This window comes from Phaethon aethereus (genome assembly GCF_964289735.1).
Source record: "Phaethon aethereus genome assembly, chromosome: 4".
NCBI classification, from domain to species: domain Eukaryota; kingdom Metazoa; phylum Chordata; class Aves; order Phaethontiformes; family Phaethontidae; genus Phaethon; species Phaethon aethereus.
Window position 1 is genome coordinate 28,286,927 of NC_138578.1, and position 25,493 is coordinate 28,312,419.

The following is a 25,493-nucleotide window of genomic DNA, read 5'->3' on the forward strand; positions in this document are numbered from 1 at the left end:
CACCCTTTTCTTCACTTTATTTCATTGACATTGACACTGTGGCATCTTGGAGCTCTGGATGGTCATTATTTGCCATAAAAACCTAGGCTACCACAAGGGGACATAGATAAATCACAATCTGAGTTGAAAATTTTCTCTGTTTCAGCTAAATTTAAAAATGGGCAATATATATTTTCAGATTTTTAATGTATATATAAAATTGTATACTAGCTGCTTTATATCTCTTCTATTGTATGTTACAATGAGCTTTTCTTTTTCAGAAGTTAATTTTTCTACAAGTAAGAGATTTTTCTTTGTTATTCTTAAATGAGCAATGAGATGGAAATCACTGTATGTGCAAACAATGTTAAGGAGAAAGGTAGTAATTTCTTTTCTTGAATTTTACACTTATTTTGCGTACTTTTTAATATTCTGTATGTACGGACTATCAAGAATATGGAATACTTGTTCCATTTGTGTATGATGAGGTTAGTTTCTGAACATCAGGTATGCCAAAGAACGAATCTGACATCATTTAAGATGTAAAGTCAAATTCAAGTTCTGCAGCTCTGAAGTTCACAATCAGTCATCTTCTAATGATTATGATAATTAATTCCCATATTATATCACAGCAAGGATGATATAATTTCATTTTACAGAAAAAAAAGTCCTCAGTGAGCTAGTTAGCCACATGCTGTTTGAATTATGCTCCATATGAATAAAGTTGTCATTGGTTCATTGGTGGGTTTTTTGTTTTTTCTTTCTCCAAAGAGATCACTATGGCTGCTACAGTGAACTTGGAGCTTGATCCCATTTTTTTGAAAGCCTTGGGCTTCTTGCATTCGAAGAGTAAGGACTCTGCTGAAAAGCTGAAGGCACTTCTTGATGAGTCTTTGGCCAGAGGAACTGACTCAAGCTATCGTCCATCTCAGAAGGTATTGGTATTAGAGAGCATGGGTCATTTCTATATGCCTTTATAAAGCTCCTGCTATTCCTGGTCCGTCTTTTATAGCTGAAAAGTTAAAAGAGAATCAGAAATTGAGGAAAAATAAGTAATTATGGAATGTTCATATTTATCATTCCCCTTTTATGCAGCAAAATCTGTGCAATTAATTGAAGTTAATGAAAAAAAAATCTCTATCTTGTTGGTGTACAAAGATCTGTAAAAGAGATATTCAACACTATATTGCAAGTGCTGTGACTTTGTAATAGTACTTTTTGTATTCACTTTTATTGGTTTTAGCATTTTTGTTAGTAAGCTATTATACATGGTATCTAAGATGAACCTAAAATTATGGATTTCTCCAGTTACGATCAGAGCTAAAAGGTCTTTAAAATGCAGATTATTTTTGCCACAGATAAATATGAAACAAAAGAAGGTATTTACTGAGAATGCTGTATCTCTTTTCTTGAAATTTTGTTGATGAAGTCATATGAGAATGAAAAACACCAAATGGTTCAAAGCAGAAAATGATTTACGGGCTGAAATCATTGCCATCCAATGGACAAACATTATTTTTCATCTACTGAAAATCACTGAACACCTGCTAGAGAGAATATTTGAATCTGAGATTAGTGTATGGAAATAACCAAGTGGAGACATCCTCATATTGCTACATATTGCCATATGGATAATGAGGTAGTGTTCTCCCCTAGGATGCCTAGAAGTCGATCTGGTACGTTCTAATGGTGATCTGTATGCTGATACATTAGTAATATTTCATTTCCACATGTACGTGCTTCCGAATAACTAAAAGGCACTCTTACTGCTACAGCGTACGTGATGCTTGCACTGTGTGGTCTAACTGCTTTCTATTCAGATTAACTCCCTGAAACCTAAACTGCAGTTCCCTCCAACACAGGTCTCAAAACTTTTAGGAACCCTCTATGTCAGAGCTCAAAGAAGCACTGGTTTGTAATTTAAAGAGGAAGCAGGGAGCCAAATAATAGTGCCAAGAGGCTTGGGAAACCAATTATAGTAACAGCTTGGCTTGTAGTCACCTGCCCTCAGGTGAGACTGAGATTCAGGCCAGAGGAAAAAATCTTTAGTTCTCTTTTTCAGTGCGTTTCCAGTACCAGCTGGACTGCAAAAGTTAGAAATGGAAAAAAGTACAAGAATTCCTTTCCTTGCATTCTCAGCTGCAGGATTAACTTGTGGTTGACAACGAAATCTAGGAACAGAGTAAGGAGCACAGGATTACCACAGTTGGGCAGATGAGGAAATCCATTTCTGACTCTGGATGCAGCAGGAAGTCAGCAAACTTCAGGGGCTGAAGCTCAGGGCTCAGGACCCATCCCGGTATAGAGCACAGAATTATTCCCTTCTTACCAAGCTGGGGGGGTACCTTGCTTGTGCACACGACTGTGATGAATCACTCATTTACAGACACCCTTGCTTATTATCCATTGCTGACGTGCATGCATCATTAATAAGAACTATTGAGATCTAAATTTGTTAATCTGATAGGTGAATACGGACCAAGATTAAGCAGAGGCCAATATTTTTCTTCATGAGGGAATGAAGTATTGATGTCTGATGACATCAAATGTCAACTTATGTTTTCAGCTTATATTGAATTTTGTCCTCAGAACTATCTGAAAATTTTTGTTCGCTATGTCCTTGAATTTTAAAAACAGAAAAGTTTTCCTTTTTAATTAATGTTCCAAAGAGGATCTGTCTTTGCAATAGGAGCATCTTTTCCTCTGGAAGGTGAGTGATAAGAGGAGGTTTTAATAATGGACTGCAGCATAAACACACTAATTTGTCGATGTGATATGAAAATACTTAGGAAATGTTAAAAAAAAAAAAAGTGTATATATAGGTGATCAATGCTGTATGACGTTGTTTGCCTAACCTGTTATCTAACTAATTGCAAACTAGGAAGTAACTCAAGTGTAGGGTTTGCTTTCATTTTTTGTTTCTGTTTTTAGGAAGTAGAGCAACCAAAAGTATCTGTGACCAAACCTATTTCCAGTAAGCAAGAGCCTAAAGCTTCTTCTAGTTTGCCTTCTGGCAACAATAATGGCAAGCCCACTACATCAGAAAAGGTGAAAAAAGAAACAGAGAAGAGATCTGCTGATAAAGTAAGTAATTTTTGTTCTCTAATGAAATAACTTGGTTCATAAACTTGAGGATGTTTTAGACAAAAGATCTCCTTTTTAACCTGTGTAAACCTCATTGGCATTGCCTGTGAGCTGCATTATCTAATCATATTGCCATTTAGGCAATCCAGCCAAAGTCTTGTTATAATTCTGTGAATGTTTTCCCTGCTCACTGCAGAGGGGTTGGACTAGATAACCTTTAAAGGTCCCTTCCAACCCAAACCATTTTATGTTTCTGTGTTTTAAATATCCTGATAATAAGAGGTTATTAAAATGTAGCAAGCTGAAATGTGGGATTCCCAAAGCTTTTTCAGGGATTTTGAGGTGAAGTACAAAAAGTGGGCTTGAGCTTCTAGTTCATAAATATTTTGAAGACAATATGTATCTAAGCAAAATGTGTTGTGTGTATGCCGTGTAAAGTACACTTTCTTAACACTGCTAACCAAATTGTTCCGGTCATTTTCTCATTTTAATAATATCCATTAGCTTTTTGCATTTTCACATTCTTTGTGTCTGTGTGTGTAATAGATAAAAGGGGATACCGCTGAAGGAGCTGATACACCAAAGAAGTCCAGGATAGAGAAGCAAGAGGCTCGTTCCTCTCCTATTACGGTTCAGACGAGCAAGGATTTATCCATGCCTGATTTATCTAGCTTTGAGGAAACCAGTGCTGATGACTTTGCCATGGAGATGGGATTAGCCTGTGTTGTTTGCAGGTAAGTCAACATTGCTTCATTGCAATTGTATAGTTACCTTTTTTTTTCCCCCTGTGTACTATGGAGTTAATGCTTCCTGTAGTTTTTATTCTGGAAATCACTTAAGCACATACCAAAAATTAATAATACATTTAAGCATCCGTGATGAATAAGAATGGTTTCTTGAAAATGGAACCTTTAATGAGAAAACAACTTTTCTTCTTCAGGAAAGGGCAAGTGAAAAATAATAAAACTAGACAAAATGCAAAATGTATCATGACAAATACTGATTTTTAGTTATCGGAAAACAAGTTAAAATATTAATGGCTAATGATAAGTATTTTTAAAAAATCAGTTCTCTTCTGAAAACATTTTTAGTGGCATTATTATGAGATCTGTATGTGTTGCTCCTCTTTTCAAAATCGTTTGACAAGAGTTTTTTCAGTCAATGGTATAAATATATCTTGCAGTCGAGACAGGTTCTTTTCACTTTTCATTAGGAGCTCAAAAATTGGATCTTAGTAATGTTCTGCTAACAATACATCTAGTGTTAATAGAAGTATAAAATATGCTTTTGAGTATCCACCCTGGGATCAAATCACTCAAATCAGGATTTGGTTTCACAGATGATTTATGTCCTTGTAAGTTCCCACTGCTGCCAAAGGAACAGTCTGGCTCTCCCAATTGTCCTGTTTAGGGAGTCTATTTTTTTCCTGTCCTGTTTAGGGAGTCTATTGCCCGCACAGGCTTGTGGTCTGCTGTATCAGCTTCTGGATCAGCTCTCCCCTTGGGTTTTTCAGCAGGTTTAGGTTTCAGCTAAGTTAGCTTAGTGAGTGTAAATGCTTATGCTGGAACATGTGTGGGTACAGGAATGTAAAGCCAGGACGGAGAGGAAGGTGGGACTGGCCTTTTGGTAGCAGTATGTATTTTATCTCAGTTTAAGTTAGTTGGGAAACTGTGCTTTATAACTTTGTTCTTCAGTCATTTCCATGGTCACTCCCGTTGTGCAGATAAGGAGCTGTCTTCAGTCCATGGAGATACATTTCCATTGTTACAGCTAATTATGCTGTTAACTAATTGTGGACTGATGAGATTTCATGTCACATTATTCCCAAGTGTTGCTCAAATGTTTAATTTCTTATTATAGACATTGAAAAAGCAATAACAGTTAAAAGAGTTGAAGTATGAAATAAATATTTCAATTTTACCTCTCTTCCTGCAAATTCCATTTTTTGCTGTCTCCTAAAGGGGCAAAGCCTTGTTCAGCAGTATGTTAAAATGCTACTAAAAACAGTATGGTATTAACTTATTTGGCAGGAGGATATAAAGAAAAGTTTTGTTTAGGCAATCTTGAGCTGCTGTGGATTATTAATTCTGCATCTTCCCTGGCAAAGGAAAATACGTACAGGCATAATGAGAAATGCCTGCAAAGTGAAGAAAGTAAAGAAAGAAAATGCAACTACTGTGCCTAGCGTGGCCAAGACTTTGCTTTGAAAAGCGTAGGCCAGGTATGTGGTTCCATTGGCTGTTCCACAATCGACGTTTAACCTGGCTGCTAAAGGTGTTGCTTTTACCTAATCATGGTCACAAACTCATAGTGCTCTTGCAAAAGATGCATGTATCCTGGCTAACTAAAATAGCCCTCAACGGAACTGGCTGGAACTGATTCAGGTGGTTCTCGATCTCCAGCTCATGCTGGACAGGATGCTTTTCAGAGTGCTCGTGCTTCAGACTTTCTGAATCTAACACATTGATTAGGTGGTATTCCACTATTTACTCGTCAGCTTTCAACAAGCGGGCCCTTTTTGAGGTTGGCCATCTTGGGCCGAAATAATAACATCCCAGTACATGTGAAATATAAAAGCACTGAATACCCTGTAAAATAACTCAAGTATGAATAGTATTAAGAAAATTACATCTTTTACTAACTCAATCGATTATTCAATCAATTGTGAATGAAAGCATCATGTCCAGTTGCAGAGTAGGTGGGGTTCATAACCAAAGGGTTTATATTTATATTGCTTCAGAAGACAAGTTAACAAGAACCCAGCTGTGGGTTCACAAAGGCAAAAGAGTACATTTGAATATTAGCTATTCCTTTTTTATAGATGTAAAAAATAAACTAGAGACGATAAATATTTCTTCAAGATTTGCTAAGTGTCAAATGTATTTTCATAGTGATTAGGAGTATTGAACACTGATGCCTGTGGTGTTTTTCTTATTGTTCTTTTATACCAAGTTAGGCATAAGGAGAGAGGGAGTATTAAAATAACTTCACCCTCTCCAATACCTGCAGATCTGAGAAAACAAGACTCATTAGTTACATGGCTCCTCACTTAATATGAGGAAATACTACATGCAGTTTGCAAATGATAGTGAACTCTATCTCTCAAAAAAAACCCCAAAATATGTCTTTAAAAAAAGCCTGGTTTTGAAAGAACAACCTCATTTCTTATGAATACTTTTTTGTTTGTTTTCTGAAGGTAAAAAATCATTATGTTTGTTTCTTCGTTATCATATCATTTAAAAATAACTCTGGCTTAACTTGTTTCTGGGCCTGAAGAGTTCATGTGTTGTTTTTTTAATCAGCCTGGGATTGTTCTTTGTAATTTTAAAATAAGGTGAGTCTCCTCCCTTGAGACATGGGGTTGAAATATCACTGCTTTGTTCTGACCCAGTTTATTTAGGAATAACAAGCAAACAGAACGGCTTTTGAAATATCCTGCATCTATAATAATGGGCCCTGGAATTTCAGAAGGGTTTTTCCCTCTGTTTTTAAATAGCCTGTTTAAGAGAAATATTTCTTAGAAAATGTTCTAGTATCCGTATGGACAATACCTTCAGACTTCATTTTCCTGTTATATAAAGAAATAAGGTATTACCTTTCCTCACCCATCTACAAATAGAGTTTCCATGGTTACCTGGGTACCTGCTCCTTGGGGATATGAGCAAAAGCAGCTTAGCAATTAAATAGCCTGATTTGTCATCTGAAAGAAGAAATCATTAGGAAAATGGTATTTGGCTAATTCACAGACATACTCCCAGTCATGTGTATATCACTAATTTGTCATTTATACAGCATGATTACTTTCACCAGAGGCCCACGCAAAATTAAGTCCTCATCACCAGCTTACATGTTTGCTTCAAGGCAGGACTGCACAGCTAATCCTTTCTATTCTATCTTTCTGTGATTCTGGTATTACAATTCCAAGAGTCTGTCTGTGTAGTAGGGACCAAAAGGATGGCTAATAAAACATCTTTAAAGTAGTATACGGCTTGGATGATGATGCTTTTAAATCCTGTAGCAGAAAGCACTCTTACAGGCTTGTCACTGAGAAATTTTTTGTTCTTGGACTATATTGCTCTACAGCTTACAGCGAAATTATCCAAATGTAGACTAGGCCTTCATATGCTAATATAATGAGGAAGCCATAACTGGTATACAGTGAGGTATTGATAAAATGCCCAGGTGAAGCCAAGCAGGTGAGACTTACATTTCTAATATAAAAATGAAACAGTGAAATCAAAAGTGTTATATACACATGTTTAATAGTATGGAAGTTTTAGATTTGCTTGAAAGAAGTTACCTTTAAAAAATACAGAATTTCTAAAATATTTGTTAGGAAGAACTCATACAGGAAGAAAAGGAATACATTTCATTTGCCACAGGTAGAAAATATATGTGAAAGCAAAAATATTTTTAGTTTTTATCTTAAGCCTTGCAAAATTTGCAACAATTGGATAATCCTTTAAATGCTTTCTCCCATAATCTGTTCTTAACTATTTGCTCTGCAGGCAAATGACAGTTATTTCTGGGAATCAGCTAGTGGAGTGTCAGGAGTGCCATAATCTCTACCACCAGGATTGCCATAAACCTCAGGTGACAGACAAGGAAGTGAATGATCCTCGACTTGTATGGTATTGTGCCCGCTGTACCAGGCAGATGAAGAGAATGGTAGGAATCATTTTTTTTGTCTCGTATGAACACTGTTTGAATACAGCAGGCTATTTCTAATATGTGAGGTATTTTATGGGTTGCAGAAATCTTTGGAAGCACATTGGATAACTGTTTTTTTTCAGCAGTCCTTTCCTTACTGCAGCTGTGGGTTTTTTTAATGTAGCATCGCAAACAGTATTCTGTAATGCACATCTTAAACAAAGCTTTTTAAAAAGCAGAAGTTGAGTGAGGAAGAGTGAAATAGGATTATTTCCTACTTCGTAAGCAGCAGTTGAAAACTTTTATTATTTCAGGTGATACTCAGTTTTTAGTACATGTCTACCAAATAGCCCTACAGTTTTAGTTTTCTTCTTTTCTTTGGACATGAATGGTTGTTTTTCTGTAAGACAAGACTGCAAGTTTCAGTCCAGATCTTAAGTGTTAAGTGTTCTCACGCTCAACAGTAAGCTGAGGGTAGCACATTCCAGGGAAAAAATCTCTTTATTTTGATTGATCTGCATGATAATTTCTTGACTAAACAGGCACAGATCCCACAGTAATGCCACTCGTCTTTTTATGAGAAACAAACATGAGAGTAAGAAAGCATCTCTGGATGCATGAAACATTAACCATTAGTTCCCACGACTTTAGTTATAACATTTTAAAATCAAACCCTTTTATACAGCAGAAAAAATGTGTTCTGTTTTGGAACTGTTTTATGATAACTTAGCAAATTGTTATCTATTGAAATGGGTCTACTAAGAAGCAAGAAAAGAAGGCAATGTAAGATCCTGGCCTAGGACTTATCATCATTCACTGAAATACATCATTATTTTGATGATCATCAGGCCTTTGAACTCAGAGGAGTGTTTGCTTGAGGTCAGTTACTGCACAGGATAGCCACTGCAGCCATTCAACATTTGCCTTCAATATGCCCTTTCCTTTTTTTTTTTTGTTTTGGCATAAATTCTACCATTTTACCTGCCACTTCTTAGCAGACTCTTGCAGCCTGCATCCCAGTACTGCTGGATTATGTCCCTGTCTCCCTCAAGTTCACCTGTCTTTGCCTTATTTCTATGAAGGCCGAGTGCTTTCCTTTTCCCTAAGTGTCAACACTGCCGCTCTTTCCACACTGAAATAGCAAGTCCTATTCAATATGCTTTTTGGCTGGACTCTGTCCCCAATACCATCCTCAGTGCTGCCTCCACATGCCCTATTACCTTATTTGTCAGGCACTACTCAGCTTGACATTGTGAAGGTTAGATTGCAATCTGATAATGCTCATGCATTTTGTTAACAGTCAAAACAGTCAATGTCATGGGGCCCATAACTAATTTGGGTTGGGTTTTTTATTACCACTTATACAGGCTCAGAAGACACAAAAAACACCTCAAAAACCAGCCCCTGCAGTGGTTTCAGTTGCACCAGCTGTGAAGGATCCATTGGTCAAGAAGCCAGAAATTAAGTTAAAACCTGAGACCCCACCAACTTTTCTAGCATTCAAGAGAACAGAAGTCAAGGTAATGTAGTTTAAATTTTCCAGAGGAAGAGTTTGTGTTTTACTGCATAGATTATGATATTTTCAATTAGACCAATCTTTTCTCACAAGAACCATGAATGAAAATAGTTTGGTATACTGTGTGTACTGAGTAGTACTATAGCATAGTGGTTTTGCATTAACACTAAGAGAGAGGGGAGAAAAAAACATCAATTCAACTATAAGTCACTAAAGCATCCAGCTCTTGACCGTGCTTTTATGTTACAAGGGAGAGAACAGAACTTACTCCACAGAATTTTTTTTTTTAATGCTATTTTATACAAATAGAAATCCTCATAAATGTGCACTCACAGCCCAGAAAGCCAGTTGCATCCTGGGCCACATCCAAAGCAGCATGGCCAACAGGTCAAGGGAGGTCATTCTGCCCCTCTACTCCACTCTCATGAGACCCCACCTGGAGTCCTGCGTCAAGCTCTGGAGCCCCCAGCACAGGAAAGACGTGGACCTGTTGGAGTGGATCCAGAGAAGGGCCACAAAAATGATCAGAGGGATGGAACACCTCTCCTGTGAGGACAGGCTGAGAGAGTTGGGGTTGTTCGGCCTGGAGAAGAGAAGGCTCCAGGGAGACCTTACTGCAGCCATCCAGTACTGAAAGGCGGCCTACCGGAAGGATGGGGAGTGACTCTTTATCAGGGAGTGTAGTGATAGGACGAGGTGTAACGGTTTTAAACTAGAAGAGGGTAGATTTAGATTAGATATTAGGAAAAAATTCTTTACTGTGAGGGTGGTGAGACACTGGAGGTTGCCCTGAGAGGTTTTGAATGCCGCCTACCTGGAAGTGTTCAAGGCCAGGTTGGATGAGGCTTTGAGCAACCTGGTCTAGTGGAAGGTCTCCCTGCCCATGGCAGGGATGTTGGAACTACATGATCTTTAATGTCCCTTGCAACCCAAACCGTTCTATGATTCTATGAATTGTATAAAAGAGGTGATTTGCTCTCTGTGGTCAAGTAATAGATGCATATTTTGATAGTTAGAAGTATTCTTCTCGAGATAATAGGGAACCTCTACTTGACTCTGTGAGATCTAATTTATGAGGCTGCTTCTTATACACGTTGCCTCGTGTTTCTGTTTCTCCAAGTTATTTAATAAATACTGTCATAAATTGGTCAAAGGTGGTAAACCAGAAGCAGCGTAATAAATAACATAGTAGTCTACGAAAGCATGACCCTTACCTAGGGAAACACATCTTTAACTCAGAATCAAAGCAATTATTCATGTGCTCAAAGTTTTGTTTGCCATTGCTCTGCCTGGATGCAAACCATCATGAATAATATGATGGCTATTGCTCAAGCACTTACACTTGTGAATAACTTTTTTCACCTCAGCACAATTATTTATGTGCCTAAACACGTTGTAAGAATGAGGCCTGGTTTCATCTGTCATCTTTACTGTTTAGAAACTGTCTGGATATATTATAGAAGGGGTGTTACTTGAATAGAGGGTTTTCATTTCCATTTTGCCTCTGCCATTTGGTATAAATCTGGTTTAATAATTGAACATGTGTATTATCCCCATGTGAAAACTGGATATTACAGGGTTTAAGGTGTGGGAGCTGCAGTTAATGTGTATAGTACTTTGCAGGCAAGGAAAACTTTGTTTGCAGGAGGTTTGTCTTTTGCAGTACCTGAATGGGAAGACTACAGGAAAGAAGTCCAGTGACTTTTTTTTTAAATTGTATCCATGGTATAGGCTGCTAAGAACCAAGAGGAGGGAAGGGTATGAAAGAAAAAAGTTTAAACACTGCTACTTTGACCAAAAGACTGTAATAAATGCAGTGCTTGATTTTTGTCTGAGCTTCTCTCATCTTGTTAAAAAGTGACACCAGGTAACCACAGTAACAATCAAAGGTGGGGGGTTGCCTCCCTTTTTTTCTGCTTCACAAATTTGGGCTTTTTCTAGTTGCTTCAGTTAAACTATCTTTTAGAGTTTATGGGGGAACCACAATGCCATATGATAGCCTGCGAGCTGTATAGAAGAAAGGGAAGAAAAGGTAATACTGGTTTTATGTGGCTGGGAAATTAAAAGTTGGCTGCACCTGGCATCCTTTCCTCTTCTTGCTAATACTTTTAATTGTAGTGACCAGTGATGAAATATTGTCCACTGCATGTTCCTGGGAAAAGACCTGAAACAGAGGCTCGATCTATTTCTGCTGTGATGTGTTACATGAATAGATGCCACTATAATAAGAGTGCTTTATTTATTTTAGACCTCAGCAGCAATTTCGGGGAACTCGGCCAGTACAAGTGTTTCCTCTTCAGCAACCAGTGGCCTTACAGGATGGGCTGCTTTTGCAGCCAAAACCTCCTCTGCCAATCCATCAACTGCCAAACTGGGATCAACAGCACAGAGCGCCAGTGGGAAACCTGCAGCTTCTTCAAATAACCAGAAACCCGTGGGTTTGTCAGGGTTGGCAACTTCCAAAACAGGACTAGGGTCAAAAATAGCTTCTACCAACAACAGCGCAAACCCTGCTCAACTGAAACCTCCTCCACCTCTGACGCTGGGGAAGACCACCCTTAGCCGTTCAGTAAGCAGCGACAATGTCAGCAAAGTAGGTCTTCCTAGTCCCAGCAGTACTGCACCGAGCACCAGCAGCCAGGTGAGCAGCGGGAATGGCAACAGTGGGACTGCGGGTAACAGTGGAGGCAGCGCCAGCAAAGCCACGGCAGATCCTGTGAATCAGTCAACCTCCCTAAAAGGCCCGACTTCTCAGGAATCTCAGCTCAATGCTATGAAAAGGTTACAAATGGTCAAGAAGAAAGCTGCTCAAAAGAAACTCAAGAAGTAGTATGGCTGCTTGCTAATTTTGTTGGTTGTGTTCTGTGAAACAGCAGCGTTGGTGTTTTTCTTAAAGAAAATCCCCCAGTTACTGGACTGAAACAGTAGTTAAATCAGGGAAGCCCAAAACCTATGTTATACAGGAGGTCAAACTTTGATAATCCTAGTATTCCTTCTGACTTTGCAAAACTATGAGTATGTTGGAGGAATTCACTATTATATGCTCCTGGTTTTTAGCTCTAAGCAGTGAAACTTGAAATTGTAAAAGTTGGTATTTTGGAGTATTAAAAAAAAACAAAACCCAGATTTATGTGGACACTTAATAAATTGAACTTGCTGAAACTGTCATTCTTAAATGTTATTAATAAAAGTATTCTTAATCTGGGAAATCATTGCCGCTTTTCTTTCATCACATTTTCCAATCCTTAAAATGCTTCGGTTGTGTATTTTATGCAGAGTTAATGACATTTATCCCAAATTATACAGTTCCTTAGGGAAAAAATATTTTTTTCATTTAAACAATTTAAAAAATTAACTGTTAACATGTTCTATTTAAAGTGAGAATTTTAAGTGGCCTATTCTGGTTTTATACAGTGAGAAACTTCATGGGACATTTTGTTGTTGTAATTCTTTGAGGAAGGAGAAAAGAGTGTTGGCAGAAGATAAATGGCTCCTAAACTGTAAAAAGAGTGGAAGACAGCCAAAACAGTGTTTTCAAGCTTTCTTAATCTATAGAGAACCTTAACACTGTCCTGTTGGATATGAATGGAAAATAGGTGGTAGGCAGTGTATATTTTAAGTAAAACACCGATTGAACAACATTGTTTTGATGATGTGAGAGGGGGAAAATAGAACAAAATGGAGGGAATTGTCTTAGGTGTCAATCAGTTAGCTTCCTTTCTGGCACACCTGAAACACAGATGACTTTTTGATTACCTAAGTGTTCCATGATATTAAGTATTGCTATAAAATTCACAAGCCTCACATGTGCTTGCCAATCTATCTTGGAAAATGAAGCCTCTAGTCTCTTAACTGTTCTGCCATAGCCTATATGATTACTATCTAAAATTACTGCTTTCTCATACAAGGAAGGAGCAAAGGCAGAAATCTTTTTAGTAGTTAGTGACAGTGTTGGTCACTCTTCAACACTTCAGATGGGTAAAAAGCCTTTTCTAGCTCTGTCACCTAGTTTCGAGGGGGGGGTGCTTTTTAAAAATAGGTCTATTACAGAGTTTTGAAATCAGTTGGAAAACCTTTTCCAGCAATTTCTGTAGGAGATAGAAACTATGTAAATACATGTGAGTCCATGTCTTCTTTCGTGATACTCAAAGTAGCAAATGGATTCTGGATATTCTAAAGGTTCACTTTCCTTCCCCTTCCTCTGTGATTTGTATTTTAGAGGGAACACTTTGCTAGTGCATGCTTTCCCAAATCTGCTGGAAGACCCTGTATTTGAATTTACTAGCAAGTGTTGCAGGACTTCTCCTAGCTGGATATTGTCATTGGATCTTTTGAGGCTTGTATGTAGATGGGTTTAAACCTGGGGAGAAGTGTTGGATTTCCAGATGCAATCTGGAGAGACGGGCCAGGTCATGTTGGAGATTTAGAAGAGTCTTAAGCTTATAGGAAGTTGATTCCAATCTCCTGGCTGTGGAAGCATATTCACAAAGAAATGCTAGGATACAGGCATTACCCAGCTGTCTTACAGTACCTGTTTTATCTCTTGAGTTGTAGTTAGACAGAGGAAAAATGCCACCAACTTGGAGGGGGAGCTGGTGGAAGAGGAATTTGTCTCTGTGTGTGGGTATTGTTTAAACTGAATACATTCAATTCCCACTTCCAGGGCCTTGGGTGGGATCAGCTTTGTCTCTTCCTTTTGCAGAACATAAGCCTCTTCCACCCCCCTCCCAGCCCCAGCATGGTCTTGCGCTCAGCCCAGCTGCTGCTGCAGAGGAGGTTTGTAGGCACTGTGACCGACTCGGGAGCTTCCTGTGGAGCATGTGGCTTTTCCCTGCCTGGACCTAGCTCTTACACCCACAAACCTCTCTTCAGCTATTTCCACAGATCCTGCCAGATTCTGTTAAACCCTTTCAAACCTTTCAAACCAGCCACACATGGATTACATTTAACACTTCACCACCGCCACTAAGACGGGTAGTTGAGAAAGTGTCAGGTCTTCCAGCTCTCCGATCACACCCCTGAGCCGTTCTTCGCAGCTTGTGCTGCTTCTTCCCAGCTGCTCCAGGTTTTGTTCGGTTCTCAAGAACTGGCTCGGGCCGAGGAAGAACTGGCACTGGCAAAGGATCTCATTGCTGTCTGTGACCAGCACTCAGCAATCCTCTCTCTACGCCTTCTGTGGTGGGGGAAGCATCTCTAAACAGGAAAACATCTCAGACTTTTGCAGGTAGGTGAAAGCTACCGCTTTTCTTAGCCGTCCTGTGTTTTAAGTACGTGTAAAGCTGATACATGCAGCTATTTCCCATACCTCTTTTCCCTTCTCCACTGTTAAGATTTAGGCTAAGGTTCCTTAAACATCCAAAGGAATAGTTTCATTTACTCAGGATTGCCTTAGCTACTTGGAGAATTTGCATACTTTTTCAACTATTATTTCCTGTGGAGGAAAAAAAGGAAAGGCTTTGTCTTTGTAGTGCCTGAGGCTGCCAGGGCGATTTAAAAATAACAGCATGAGGAGAAGGAACCCAGAACTTCTACTGCTTTTTAATCAGCCCATCTTTCTTCTGCTCTAGCACAAAAGGGTTTTAATGGTGGTATAGTAGGAAAAGACACTGAAGCAGTTTCCATTAACAAAGAAGGCATATTTTCTTCCTGAATGTTCATCAGAAGAATGTTGCCTACACTATAGAGTTTGAAGATAGATTCTTTTAGTGGCTGGAGTGCTCCTATGTAAAGTGTTCACTTTAGTAGTAAAACCTGCTCCCACAAGAAGGTTCAAGGTGCTAGCTGCCTCTGTCTTGCCTCTGAATATACATACAGTTTTGCTTGTGAGAGTTCAGGAGCTTACATCTGAACTGCACGGATTACTTTAGGTACCATGTATGGAGTGATCAAAGGCAGAAAAAACTGATCTTTTTTTCTAAATTGTGGTAGCTGTGGCATTTAAAATACCTTCGAGAACTGATTCAAGCATATCCTGATGTTTTTACATCTGTAACTCTGGCAGGGGTTGACTGTAGGTTATATCCTACTCATTTAGAATAAAGTAACTTAACGCTATACCTTTTATGCATGCCTGTCTTTTCCCTCTAATAAGGCCAAGACTACCTGGACTTGCCGATATCACTGTATGAGCAAAATCTACAATAGAGCTGCAATTTGTATTGGCAAAAGACTTTCTTCCACTGTAACTTTCCCAGCTTCCTAAATGAAATACAAAGTCTGCTTCTGTTGGTAATAAAAATGTCAGTTAGGATTGCGATTCTTTGAAGTACTATATCAGGAAGGATTTATAGCATAGACCTGGTCTTTTAAATCAAGTGTTTAGCTTGAATATGTAAGATAGGCACCGCTGAAAAACATAGTAGGTGGAAGGGAACAGTTGCTTTCTGCTTTGAAGTTATAGTTAGGATGGAATTAACCACTGTATTTTCAGGAAAGGAGTCTGTTCTACAGGATGGTTTGACTGAATTTGCACGTCACGTTGCGGAATCTAGTGTAGGGCAGGAAGAAGGAAGGCCCTTCTGAATTTTGAGAAGCATACCTCATATTTAGAAAAAATACCTGGAAAATAGTCCTGTGATTTTTTTTTCTGCCCCAAAACCAAATTGCTCTGTGATTTACCATAAAAATAGCTACTTGACTTTCCTTATCCATTTTATAAATTGGTATGGTAGTACTTTACTTCCACTAAATTATGATGTTTTTTCATAGATGCCTGAATTCTGATACCCTTAGTAATGTGAAATGATAGGTTACTCTGGTTCCATGAGTGCTCCTTCTGGCTGGACTAGGGGATACCAGTAATACCTGGATCTAAGAGGAAAGATCTAACACAAAGTTCTGTTATTTATTTTAGTAACACAAGCTTTTATCTATTACAACTCGTGACAGACCTCTGGCTGGACACAGCAGTAAACAATGGTCACTACCTCAGGAGCAGCTAGAAAAGAACAGAACTAAGCTGACATTTGAAATCTTGAAGTGTATTTTGAAACTTGCTTGGTATTTTGATAGTTTGACGCGTTCTGATTGATAGATACGCTAGGATGCATACTAGAAATGCAGCATTTTATCTGAGGCAACTATTTCTTCTGCTCTGCTAATTTTGCACTGATGCTTTTTATAGTTCACAGTAGAAGGCAGCTCTTGTATAGCATATAAAGCTCTTTTGCTTCTGGAAAAAGTCTTGTTTAAAAAAAAGAAACAAACTTTTACAAAAATAGATTTTTATTATCACAATAATTCAAAAGTAGATTTTTTCACCATCTTTGAACAAACAATATTGTAAGAGGAATTATCAGTAGTAGATACACAGGCACAAGGATTGTCATGGCTGTGTTTCCTATTGCAGGCGTCAGGACTGCTTCATGTTTTTTTACAAGCTCTCTTAAAATGACAGCAAACGTATACTTTAGTGTTTGAAGGAGGTAATTACTCAGTGAAGCTTCCTAAGGTGAAAAGTCAGAAGGAATATTTCTTCAATCTGTGTTTGCATTGAAAAGGCGAACCCTTACTTAAAGGTTCACGAGCACCATCCAAGCAGAGGGAAGACGGTGAAGCACACAGGTGCCAGAGGTCAGAGCCAGAGACTCTGTGCTGTTCATTGGCTTGGACATTTTCTGGATTCCAGGTTATCAATGGCAACACTTAAAAATATTCCCTGCATGGAGAGACACTTCAGTTTGAGTGGACCCAATCTTGGAAGTATTTGTACATGCTTATTGTCACAACAGTTCAAGTAAGTAAAATGCACATTTGAATAAATGCAACATTGGTCCATTAAACTGCAGCCTGTCCCTGCTTCAATCAAAATAAATCAGTTTTGTCATTAATCAGAATAAGAAAACTCTTAGAATATTGTAACCTTCTCTGCATTAAGGAAAGAGCTGCAAAAACATTGCATGTTCTTAGGAATTTCTAGAACCTTAACATAGCTCAGTTTCTAGTATTTAAAGCACTATCTTAACAAAAATGTGTCCTGAGCAAGTCTAATATGAACTGTTGTAAGTCTCCTTAATGTAGGAAGGCTTTAGATTCAAAGAGCATCTCTAATTTTTTGCAATTGTAGTTTGCAATATATCTAGTATCAAATGATAATGAAGTAAAACCAATACTGAAATGAAGTAACCCAATCCACTTGGGTACCTAATAAAGTACTTTTTCTGGATCCCAAGTTACAAGGGATTATAAAGTCATAGAATTATCCCACAATATTAAAAATTATTATGGGTTCTAAGCATACACTGGGATTTCATATGGCCCAAGTCCCACCAAAATTCAATGAAATTAGGTGGCCAGCTCCAGTATATTTCATCCTTCATTCCTTGTTACTTCAGGATACCTAGCGAATATTTTGGAGAGCAGCATTTGAGTACTCTTTGAGACACCTTCACAGAGTCTGATTTTTCATGGGGAACGTACCTAACACTCAAAATCAGAGTTCTCCCTATGACTCAAGCTGAGTTCTCAGAACTAAGACTTCAGAAATCTCTTTTTTTGCTGACTCTTGCCCTTAATTAATTTCACTGTCTGAAATACCAAACTTCATCATTGTGCTTATGCGACTGCATTGAGCCTATTAAGTACAACTCAGTCATTTCTAAAAATCATCTCCAAATATCATAAGACATACCGATAAACTTCTTGTGTGCATCCTTCCCATAACCTTAAAATACAAAAACTAAAGCAGCGCAAGCTTAGTAGGGGAGAGTCAGTCCATCTTCCAAGCTGATACTCCCTCTCCAAAGCTCTATTTTCTTCATTTAACTAAAGGCAAAGTTTTCCATAAAAACAGCTACATCCGTTAATAAAATGAACGAGAACCTTTTTAGCTTGCTGTGGAAACAGCAAGATTTAAGTGCATGAGGTGATGTACAGTCAGGCAAAATAATGCAGTATCTATTAGTGCTCATTGGATTGCAGTAGGTCACAGAGTTTCACATACCAGTTTCTGGATGTCCATCTCGGAGAACTCAGAAAGTTTCTCTATCATATGATTTAATCCAGCACAATTTCAGATTCTCATCTCTGTGATCCATTGCATTCATCTTCCAAGCAAGACTGAGAACTTTCTTTATCATTTTAGGAAAATAATATGAAAATTTGGGACACTAAAGAAAATGAAACTAGGCTCATTAGTGTAGCAAAAACTATTGTTTGGATCGACTGCCCTAACTTTTCTCATCCTTTCTTTGCTGACAGGTTATTTCCTATTATGTCTCAAGCAAGGGTTTTGAGTCAGTTCATCTTCATACCCCACACTTCAACTATAGGAACTAGAAACTTCCCCAAAAGCTTCAGCACAATTTCTGTATACCCTTGATCAGCAACACCCCCCCCCTTAATTTTAATAGTGTTGTCATTTTAATGGTCAGTCAGTAATAAGCAATTATGCAACAAAACAGAAAATACCTGGCAGTTTACCTTCAATTACACTGCCTCCTGCAGGCATAGTCACTTTTTTGATTCCTTTTTGCAATGCTTGGCACAAGAAGGTCCTCACTTCTCACTAGAGGGCCTAGGCATTGCTGTATTGAAATAAATTGTGACGAGCACTCAGTTATCAATGGTAATAGCAACGAGATGTTGACTTGCACACTAGTGCAAGTGTAGGGCACCAGCCTGACCTCAGGATCGCTGTAGTCAGTGAACCTAAAGAAGTACTATTTGACATTCAGATCCTTCCTTGGGACTTTTTATCTTGTATGCTGATTGAGGATGCAATGTGAACTATATGAACTTCTTGTTAAAATAGCCTCAACTTTGAAGATACTTTAGCAAAATGCAGGGCTTTTGATTCTGAATTCTGCAAACAGTGAATCAGCTCGTCGATATATTCTTCACTGTTCAATCTAACATCAGACACTTTGAGAATGATTTTTTTTTCCTGAAAGAAAAATGTTGATGTATCTTAAGTCCTGGTTTATTCACTAGACATTATGATCCCTGTATCTGACTTAAGGAGTCAGATAGGCAGTAAATATTCATTGAAAAGCATTGCTTGACTTTTATTTTTTTTAAATCTTAATAGATTTCCCCAGTCTAATAACACAGGCTTTGTTTCACTACACATATCTTGCACTATAAAGCAGTTAGTGTGGAGACATATGTGGAATTTCAAACCTGGGGCACTTTCACATTGCTACAGTTTTCTACCTTATGAAGTAGTTGTGTAATTCTTTTGAAAATTGTAACTTCTTTATTTCACAGTACCTGTTTCTTGTGCCCCCTCTTTCCCTCCCCCCATTTCCATATTTAACTAAACATACCTTCTTCCTTTGGACCAGCCACTGCTACCACCACAGTTGATATGTTTTAAGTTGAAATGTTTCCTACAAAAATTAAACCCTTTTTTTTTTCCCCACTCCACTAATCTCCACAGAGAAGAAGGTTCATTACAATATGGCTGAGGACAAAAACAGACAACGAAAAAGCTCAAGATGTGTCTGTGTTCATTGAGGTAGTGGTTCGGGAGCAAATTAGCCTGAACTACAGCATCCCTGAAGACTGAATTTGTCCTTTTTCAAGCTAATTCTCTTCATCTTGAATATTATTTGCTAAATATCATGGAAGAAAAACATAATTTTAGCTGTGATTTGTACTTGTAGGTTGACTTTTGACATAGGATGCTTTGACAAAAGAAAATTATGGGGCAATAGAAAAGCAAGCTCTTCAGGATGTTAATCAGAATCAGTCTTCCTGTTAAATGTTTCTTCCCTCAGGTCTTGATAAGGTGATGGCTTTTGGAGGATGGAGGTTCTCAATATCATTTGTGTGCTGTACCAGATACCGTGGCTTCTGTCAATCACTCACGAGTTTGCCTTGTCTGCTGCAAACCATAATAGATGATTATTCTGTCTACTTCAGAGAAACTGGCTCAATGGGCCTTTCTATTCCTAAGCGTATGTCATCTTCCCGAGATAATTAGATGGTACATATCCTTTCTGACCTTTTGCTTCTGCTAGCCACCATTCTTTATTGCCACTCAGGTCAGAAAACCGAAGTATCCTAACCTTCTGGTGCTCCTGAAGACTGAGTTCCTGATCATTTCTTGCTTGAAATGCATAAACAGCATAGAAGGTCTGAAAAAGGAAAGCCACAAAAACCAAAATCTGAATTCAGAAATGCAGCCACGTCTTACCCTGTCATTGTGTATTAGTATGAATTCTGTATACAGAAAATGTGTAACACCTTACACAAACTGGTACGCAACTACATGCTCTGTAATTGCTAGACAGACTACAATGAACAGGGCCAACATAAAAAGTAAAATTAAAGGATCTGGGCAATTCTGCATGGGAGGAACAAACCAAGCTCCAAGATCTCATCACCTTACTACACTAGTAAGGTTTTCGGCTCACACCAAGTGTCTGTTTCTGTCACACCAAGCGGCCTTGGACTGGACAGAGAATTTTCTAGCAAGGTTTCCTCAGGGAGAATCGCCTTTCCTAAAGCTCCTGTGCTCAAATGTGGCACATGGGTCACTTCTGTGCTGTGCTGATCAGCATTGCCACGGCTTTCTTGTCAACAGCTAAGTGGAAAAATCCCCCGAACTGTGCTATTTTGCAGGTTCCTGCTCCACAGGAGAACCTTGAGGCATTGTACGTGGGGTGGAGTAATGCAACGGTGTGTTTTCTGTGAGACAGGACTGTGATTCACTGTTTAACTGATTATCTTTTCCTACCTCATAGCTATTGAAGAAAGGCAAAGAACAGAGGATAACACATTCCCATGTCATACTGACAGATTAGTGTCAGTCTTTCCCAGTGTAAAAGGAAACCATTTAAATTACAAGCAGTATAATTCCAGATTTGAAATAGGAAAAACAAGAATACAGGCACAGTGTGTCTCATACTTACATGCTGATCATCCATATCCTGCAAAGCATCAGTCCCCGTGCCATTAATTGTGGGATTTTTGCAGAAGTTCAGAGATAAGCTGCTGTCAGTCGTCTTGTGCCCTGGGCTTCTTGCACTGCTGTCAGAGGGCCGTGAAGAGACAAAGAGGCTGATATTATCAAAGTCATCATCACCGAAGCTGTTTTCTGCTACGTCTTTCTGTGCTTTGGCTGGATTGTAAGGCCTCAGGAAGGAGGAATACACATACCCTTTAAGGACTGGACACCAGAATAAAAAGAAAGAAAATAAACAAACAGCAAAATACTGCTAAAACCATTTCAAAACCAACCATTTTGTGCAGCTGTCAGTACGACAGAGGCAAACAGATGGGGCCAGAATGAAAAGAAATCAATACCCAAAAGGGAAGCTGTTATTGGGATGTTTGTGCAGAGAACTCACTTCCTGTGTCAACAAGCCATCTGCTTGTACTTCCATAGGGGTCCTTTTGCTCCACGACCGCCACCAGTTCTCCTTCATGTAAATCAATATCAAATTCCTGCGTGGCATTGCACTTGCGCTTAGCTTGGTATAGAAATTCTGTGCCATACATAGACAACAGCTTGGACCTGTGGCCTTCTGTTTGACGTGGGGTTTCGAGCTGAAAAGCAAAAAAATGATTCACTGGGAATAATGCTGAGGCCATTTCTAGAGCAACGTGGATGCATAAAACCCAGTGCATGCCGCATGTGGCAACTGACCCTACATTTTACACACAGAACAAGGAGTTACTTACGGAGCTATATGTAACCAAATCTCCTCTGCATATGCAGCAACGACCTGTCCAACTGCTGTATTAATAGATGAGCAATAAAGGGCAGATTTTGAAGAAATGTAGGAATTTCACTAATTAAACACCCCTTAGTCTGTACTCTGCTTTCAAAGAGCTGGTGTTCTATATGTGAACTGTCACTTGCCTAATTGTTTTTTCCGTAGCAATAATCTTTGAATTCCTATGTAATACCACAAAAAAAGTATAATCCAAAAATCAGCTGAGGTGTGCTGCGGTCACATAACAACTTGCGTGATAAGGCATTAGGCCAAAAAAAAAAAAAAAAAAAAATCCACGGAACCCAAATGGTCTGCTTTTTGTGTGAAATTACCTCGCTAAATAAGGGCAAGGTGCTATTAACTGCTGGAAGTATATTCACTCAGAGTTTGGTTAGAGGGCAGGGAGTGAGGTGCTGCACATCAGTGTGATGTTAACATACCACAGAAACAAGAGCACACGTGCCTTACCGATGCTAAAAGGAATCTTCTGCCTCTCCTGTAAATCTGTACTTGAGCTTTTATCTTACTGTAAACTAGACTCCTAAAAGCACTGGAAATGTCTGATAAGATTGGCAACCAGGGGGACACAGATTTCCTGGTGGATTTTCTGAATCTTCTGCTATGAGGGTGTATGTGTGTACATATGTGTGGAGACACCAGTACACATAACCACAGCTGAGGATGAGGGAAAAAATTAGCCTGGTCTTAGTCTTCTGAATTAGAAGACTAAGATGAACTGTAAGAATATTTAATAAAAAAAGTAAGCAAAGTTTACATATGCAACCGTATACTTAACATGTGCTTACAGACCTAAGGGTAATCAGAGAATTTCAAGTGGATTTTCAAGACACTGACATGAAAACAGAGTGGAGAAATCTTCAGAAGTTACTGGTCAATGGAACAGCTTCATTCCAACCACCTGATTCAGAGTCCCAGTGAAGAGACCAAGCCCAAACCTCTAGGTCGCATAAAAATGGATTTGTTTCAAAAACGATCAAAAGGGGATGCTTCATACACAATTCGGATGTGCAATACTCACTGGAGAAGGGACAGGTTTCTTTTTTTCCAGGCTCAATTTTCTCTCAATAAAGTTTGCACTGCTGTTTTCTTTTACAAAATTCAGCTTGTGAACCTCCTCCATCAACTGATTCTGCACTTCACAGATGCTTGAGGAAGACAGCTGCAAACACAAAGTTGGGTTAGATCTCAGGAACAAAATGGTGAGGAGATTGGAGAGAGCAGATTGGGTTTTATAGGCTGAACGGTAGGAGTCAGGATGTCTGACAAGATACTGCTTTTTTCTGCAGAGCCTGTAGTGTGCTAGGTACAAGGTGGAAAGAAAAGAAAGGTCCTTGCTTAAAGTTTCTAATGATTGCTATTATATTTTAAAAAACCACAGATTTGAGTTAAATCATTAAAAAAATATTCTAAACAGTGATGAAGATGAACAGCCTTGCATTTATGCTACTGAGCCACCTGCTTTCGGATGCAAATGTGCACCTCACCAGCTATCAGAGTGGCCAGTGCGTTGTAAGGCTTGGAGAAGTTTACCCTACAGCTCTGTGTGTGTGCAACTGGGTGCTGCCACCACGTTAAAAATTGCTGGGTAAGCTGAAGCTCTGTCTGTGGCACTGGATAAGTGCTTTTAGTCTATGCCTAACCCCAAATGTATTTGCTGATGTAAACAGAAAAAAGAAAAAGAAGGTAATTTTGTAGGCAGAGCCTCACAGAAAACAATGCTCAATACAACAGCTTTCAAAACACAAGATGGTCAAATTACAGGGATGCAGTTTCTTCATGTGGGAAAAGCCTTCATTTTCTCATTAAATAGCACAGCTCTATGTTTTGATCCTGACCTTGCTTTCTTAATTTTTCAGCTGCCTCTGACTGTAAAGTGCTGTGTTCAAGCCTTGATGGAAAGGAATACTCCAGAATTGCCTCACTACAATGTGTTTCCTGTCTAGAGTCTTGCTCTGGTTCAGATGGGTGGATTTGGATGTGTGGAAGGCATTGTTGCAGCTTCTCAAGGGGTTCAAGTCCTCTAGGCAGAAGTACAACAAAACTGAAACACTGTAGGATTTTAACACAAATTAAGAATAATTTCTCAACTTCAGTCTTCGGGTAATGATCATAGTGCCCAGGAAGAGTAGAGTGGGCTGGAGGGACTGATGCCCTTCTGTGTAGCTCAGACCAGTATCTTTGCTACTTTTGGCTATGTAAGTGAAATGATTTGAACTTTCTAAAAATGCCAGTGTAGACAAAGCTATTCCTTACTGCCTAGAGATGTCTGCAGGAGCTTCTGCAGCATATTTGGGTTTAAAAGAAACTTGCTTTTCATAGAAATTATTTCATCAGATCTCCTAACCTGCTGCTTTTCTGCAGGCATCTGTGACTCTGCAGGTCGAGCAGCAGCAGGAGTGTTCATATACTTTCTTGGAATTTCTCTTCCTGTGTTTTCTGGGTTACTCAGGGTAGACACTAAGAAACAAAGACTAAAATGCTGCTTTTTGTCTTACTGTAATGTTCTTACCATTACTGTCACTGTACCAGCTTCAGCAGCTGCATTAGGATCATTCTTGATGAAAAGTCCAGGCCTGACAAAACTTAAGCTCAGAACTTAACCTTCGCTGAGCTTGCAGGGAAAAAAACCAAAACCAAACCTGACTCTGCTTAGCAGAACCAACAAAATCAGTCTAGCTTGTAGGAATGTGTCCTACATAAATCTAGCCAAATCAAACAGAAAGAAAAAAGACGAATAAAGGCAGAGCTACACCAGTTTCTAATGTACTTACCGGAACAGGCACCACCACAGCAGAATTTGATTGAAGTGCTGCCGACATAATATTCCTGAGGAGAGCGATGAAGCAATGCAGGCAGTTCAACACAATCTTTTTGCCTGCTGTGTTGAACACTTGAAGTTCTTCCACTAACTGTGCATTTAGAGCCTCGTAGTCTTTCTTTGCCAGGTCCAGCTCTTCTCCTGTTGACCTCTGAAGGTAGCTGTTGTAGTCTAACAACTTGTCATAGCGCTTCTGGATGAGCTTCTGTGGGCCTGAGAACAAGGCTTGTAGTGCTGAGAGAGGAGTCAAAACAAGCTTGTCCAGCTGAGCCATCTGGAAAGGTATAAAACAGACCTACTGATTACTTTATTCATACAGTTCTTCAGACTCAGTAACAGGTTAAGCCTGATGGCAGCCTATTAAGCAATCTGTTAATTACTCCTCACAAAGTATTGCTGTCAGAGGCAGCTTCCAGCAGGGTCTAGCATGAGTTAGAATCTCCTTTCCAACATGGCAAAGGAGAGCTAACGGTTTTGCAGCTTGAAGTGTCTAGTGATGGTAGTGGTTCCTTGGAGCATGCAGCTTGCAGAACTGCCCGTAGTGGTTACCACTGACGAAAAACTGGGCAAGGATCGGTGAAGTGGTCCAATAAAACTGGGATTTCTGTAATTGGAAGGCCCATGCCAATGTACACTCTACAGGCAATGAGGTCATGTTAAGTGGCAGTCTTGCAGTCTTGAATGCTATCAGAGATTTTTCTTTTTTTTTCCCTCCTGGAAACAGCTGTAACTCAATTCCTGTTTAAGCAAACACAAGCAATCA

General features: G+C 39.0%; 2 protein-coding genes across 2 annotated transcripts in view; one reads left to right on the forward strand and one right to left on the reverse strand.

The window, feature by feature from the left end:
• Positions 1 to 336: 336 nt before the first annotated feature.
• INTS12 (integrator complex subunit 12) lies at positions 337 to 12,059 on the forward strand (the record flags this gene model as incomplete). Its single annotated transcript, XM_081999225.1, has 6 exons — positions 337 to 914; positions 2,911 to 3,063; positions 3,610 to 3,797; positions 7,572 to 7,731; positions 9,081 to 9,233; positions 11,478 to 12,059. Exons 1-6 carry the CDS (start codon positions 759 to 761, stop codon positions 12,057 to 12,059), a joined length of 1,392 nt encoding a protein of 463 aa, XP_081855351.1. The 5' UTR covers positions 337 to 758.
• Positions 12,060 to 20,121: 8,062 nt separating this feature from the next.
• Positions 20,122 to 25,493, reverse strand: part of ARHGEF38 (Rho guanine nucleotide exchange factor 38) — a gene marked incomplete at both ends in the record, with an annotated part of 37,920 nt that continues 32,548 nt past the window's right edge. Inside the window, 5 exons of the mRNA XM_081998958.1 lie at positions 20,122 to 20,307; positions 21,085 to 21,341; positions 21,523 to 21,721; positions 22,931 to 23,071; positions 24,684 to 25,025. Coding sequence (XP_081855084.1) covers positions 20,122 to 20,307; positions 21,085 to 21,341; positions 21,523 to 21,721; positions 22,931 to 23,071; positions 24,684 to 25,025 — 1,125 coding nt within the window. The remainder of the gene's footprint in view (positions 20,308 to 21,084; positions 21,342 to 21,522; positions 21,722 to 22,930; positions 23,072 to 24,683; positions 25,026 to 25,493) is intronic.